General features: G+C 40.2%; 1 protein-coding gene across 1 annotated transcript; it reads right to left on the bottom strand.

Moving 5' to 3' along the window:
* Positions 1–885: 885 nt before the first annotated feature.
* On the bottom strand, positions 886–2,658 carry LOC122670106 (probable caffeine synthase 4). The gene is made up of 4 exons (XM_043867111.1): positions 2,587–2,658; positions 2,014–2,424; positions 1,377–1,571; positions 886–1,233 (listed from the first exon to the last, which is right to left on the bottom strand). Exons 1-4 carry the CDS (start codon positions 2,656–2,658, stop codon positions 886–888), a joined length of 1,026 nt encoding a protein of 341 aa, XP_043723046.1.
* Between the last annotated feature and the right edge of the window lie 233 nt (positions 2,659–2,891).

The raw sequence follows: 2,891 nt of genomic DNA, 5'->3' as shown, positions 1-2,891 counted from the left end.
ATTTTTTCTCCATGATGGTTGCCGCGGCTCAGATGGACGCTGCAATGTCACCCATTTCCGGTATGGTTCAGGCAGATTTGGAGAAGAAGAGAGCGAGGGAAGAAGAAGGTCGAGATTTTGGGAAATTTGGGATTTCAAATCTTTTTGAAACCTTATCACTTGCGTGTAATGGGTTGGGTTTGGTTTTGGGTCGTTTGGGTCGGTCGGGGTTGTTTTTGGGTTTAATAAGGTTTAAAAACCATTTGAAATTTTGAACTAACAACCGTTGGATGGTTGTCAGTACAGGTGTCACTCCCAGAAATCATGGAAGTAGGATGGAAGTACAAGTGATGGAAGTGGAGGATGTGGATCCGAAAGTCAAACCATCCTCTACTACATGTCATTAGCCCTCATATAGTCTTTGGCATGTCTGGCAATAATGTTTCATTACCACCATTCCTGGTAGAACGGATACCATCCGAAGTAGAAGGACATGTAGAGGGGGCACACGTGTGTGTGTGAGAGAGAGAGAGAAATGGATCCTCTGCTGCCGCCTGCTCGTGCAGCCTCACATAGTAGGGCATGGACCCCACCCAGATAGGGAGGTGGGGCAGTGGGTAGGGCGGTCATTACACCTCTGCCTTTGTGAGGCCACACAGGCAGAAGGCGAGAGAGAGAGAGAGAATTAAATGGACAAAGATTTTTTCAGCTAAATCTTCCCTGTTTTTAACCAAGAAACTCGATATTGTGAGCAGTTGTTCCGATAACTTTATTAATGGTGAAAAATTAAAAGTACAAAGATTTTTTCCTTGGGGAAGGACATCCACCTTAAGCAGGAGCCAATTATTTCACACTCAAAACAAATCTAAACCCAAACTAGCTTCTTACATTGAAACTCAATTACTTCTAGCCCTTTCTTTGAAGTGTGATGGCAATGCTCACAAGTTCAATAGGAAGCTTCTTGACCATGTCATCAATTACCAAACAAGTAAATTTCTCATACAATGGTTCTATAATCTCATGTCCAAAGTGGTGAGAAATCAGGGGTTCTGAAACTGATCTGATATTTTTAGCTACCTTATCTCCCTTAACTTGCATGTTTGTCTCTTCCTTGTCCCCAATATCTAGAGCAAATGTTACCAATTGTTTTGTGTCGAAGGAGCCTTCCTTGTCTATTACTTCTTGAATTTCCTTGCATGATGCCGTGTAATATGGCACATTAAAAGAATCTAACTTCTCTTCCTCAATTAGTCCCTGTTGCCAAAAAGAAAAAAAAAAAAAAAAAAAACTCCTAATTAGTTAAAAAGAAATATATACGCATGCATGGAAGGAACTTTAGCAATAAGCTAATGGAGTTTCTTAAAGCCCAAAGATATGTAAGTAGTAGTACTACGTACCTCTGAAACCATAGCTATGAGGGCCTCTGATAATAGTTCCCAATAATCACAGGTAGCTGAGGAGGGGTCGCCGCCTTGTCTACCATGAAGTATCAAGACCATACGAGCGTTGGGGATCAACTCTTTTGATCTCAACATGATGAACGAAGTAAAATCCTCTTGAAATTGTTCCAGTAAGCTTTGGACGGGAGGGGGCTAGTATTGGAGATGTAGATTTTCCCCTTGTTTATTGGAATACCTACTTCATTTGTGAGCCCTGGTGGAACTCACAACGATTTCCATTAATTTATTAAAAATATTAGTAATTTATGTCGTGATCTAAATTAAGGACTGGACGCTTAAAGCAAGTTAATAAAAAAAAAAAAGAAATATAAAAGAGAACACCAGGCCAAAAATGAGAAAGACATATCTCGACTTGGTTTCGACCGAAACCCCTCCAACCTAGCGAGAATGGTTCCATCAGGTTCTCGTATGAGAACTATTCTCGTACACCAGAGATATGGCATATAGATGGAATCCACTAACTATTTAGGGCGTACCCAGTGCACGATGCTCAATGCATACCGGCCTTGATTTGTTGGTGCTTGGTGGGGCCAAGTGAAATAGTTGGGAAGTGATGAAACTTAAATTTACTTACCCGAGAGAGCCAGTGCGCACTGTAGCAAGAATGGACAAGGTGTAAACTATTCAAGGGGAATAGTCTCTCGTAGAAGGAGCCAGGAGCACCTGCAATGAAACACTTCTTACCATCTTCGCCGATCCTTTCTCCTTCAAGTTGTTGATAATTTTCAAAAAAGAACTTGAACGTTGAGTTGAAATCATTTCCAGGAAGATCATTTAAGAAAACTTGAAGCTCTGGCTGTTTTACACCTAATTCGTTGCACCTTTTCTCTACTTTTCGTTTGATCGTAGTGATCACTGTGAACGTATTAGGACCGAAGGCGCAACCCAAGTCCGCAATGGTTAAGACATTAGAGGGAAGGCCCTCGCTCACGAGATCTTCAATGGCCTTCTCTAGGATAGGTTTTGCAGTTGATATCACCGATCTCTGCTCCAACCATCAAAAAAAAAAAAAAAAATAAAAATAAAAATAAAAATAAAAATTTAATCACAATATATACAGCAAAAGTAATAGGATATAGATTTCGTTCACCATAAGAGGGGGAAAAAAAAATTTGAAAATGAGTTAGAGAGCTTAAGATGTACTAACATTGAAAGAATTCTGAGCATAGCTTGTATCTCGTTCTCCGTTACTCATGCGTAGGAATTCCTTCACCCCCATGATTTCAGTGATGAATCAATGTATACTCTGATCACTCGATAACGTTTCTATATATGTTTTGAGTTATTACTTCAACTATGCATGTATATATAATAAGAGAAAGTTAGTTTTGTCTTCCACCAGTAGGGAGGAAAGCAACCGGAAGGCGCACATCCGATGGCGTGCGAGACCAATGTTCTTCACATGTGTTCTTCAATCACATGTCGTTGTTGACCATATCTGACTAATAAAAA

The sequence above is a fragment of the Telopea speciosissima genome, chromosome 1 (genome assembly GCF_018873765.1).
Source record: "Telopea speciosissima isolate NSW1024214 ecotype Mountain lineage chromosome 1, Tspe_v1, whole genome shotgun sequence".
NCBI classification, from domain to species: Eukaryota; Viridiplantae; Streptophyta; class Magnoliopsida; order Proteales; family Proteaceae; genus Telopea; species Telopea speciosissima.
This window is presented reverse-complemented; position numbering and strand designations above follow the sequence as displayed.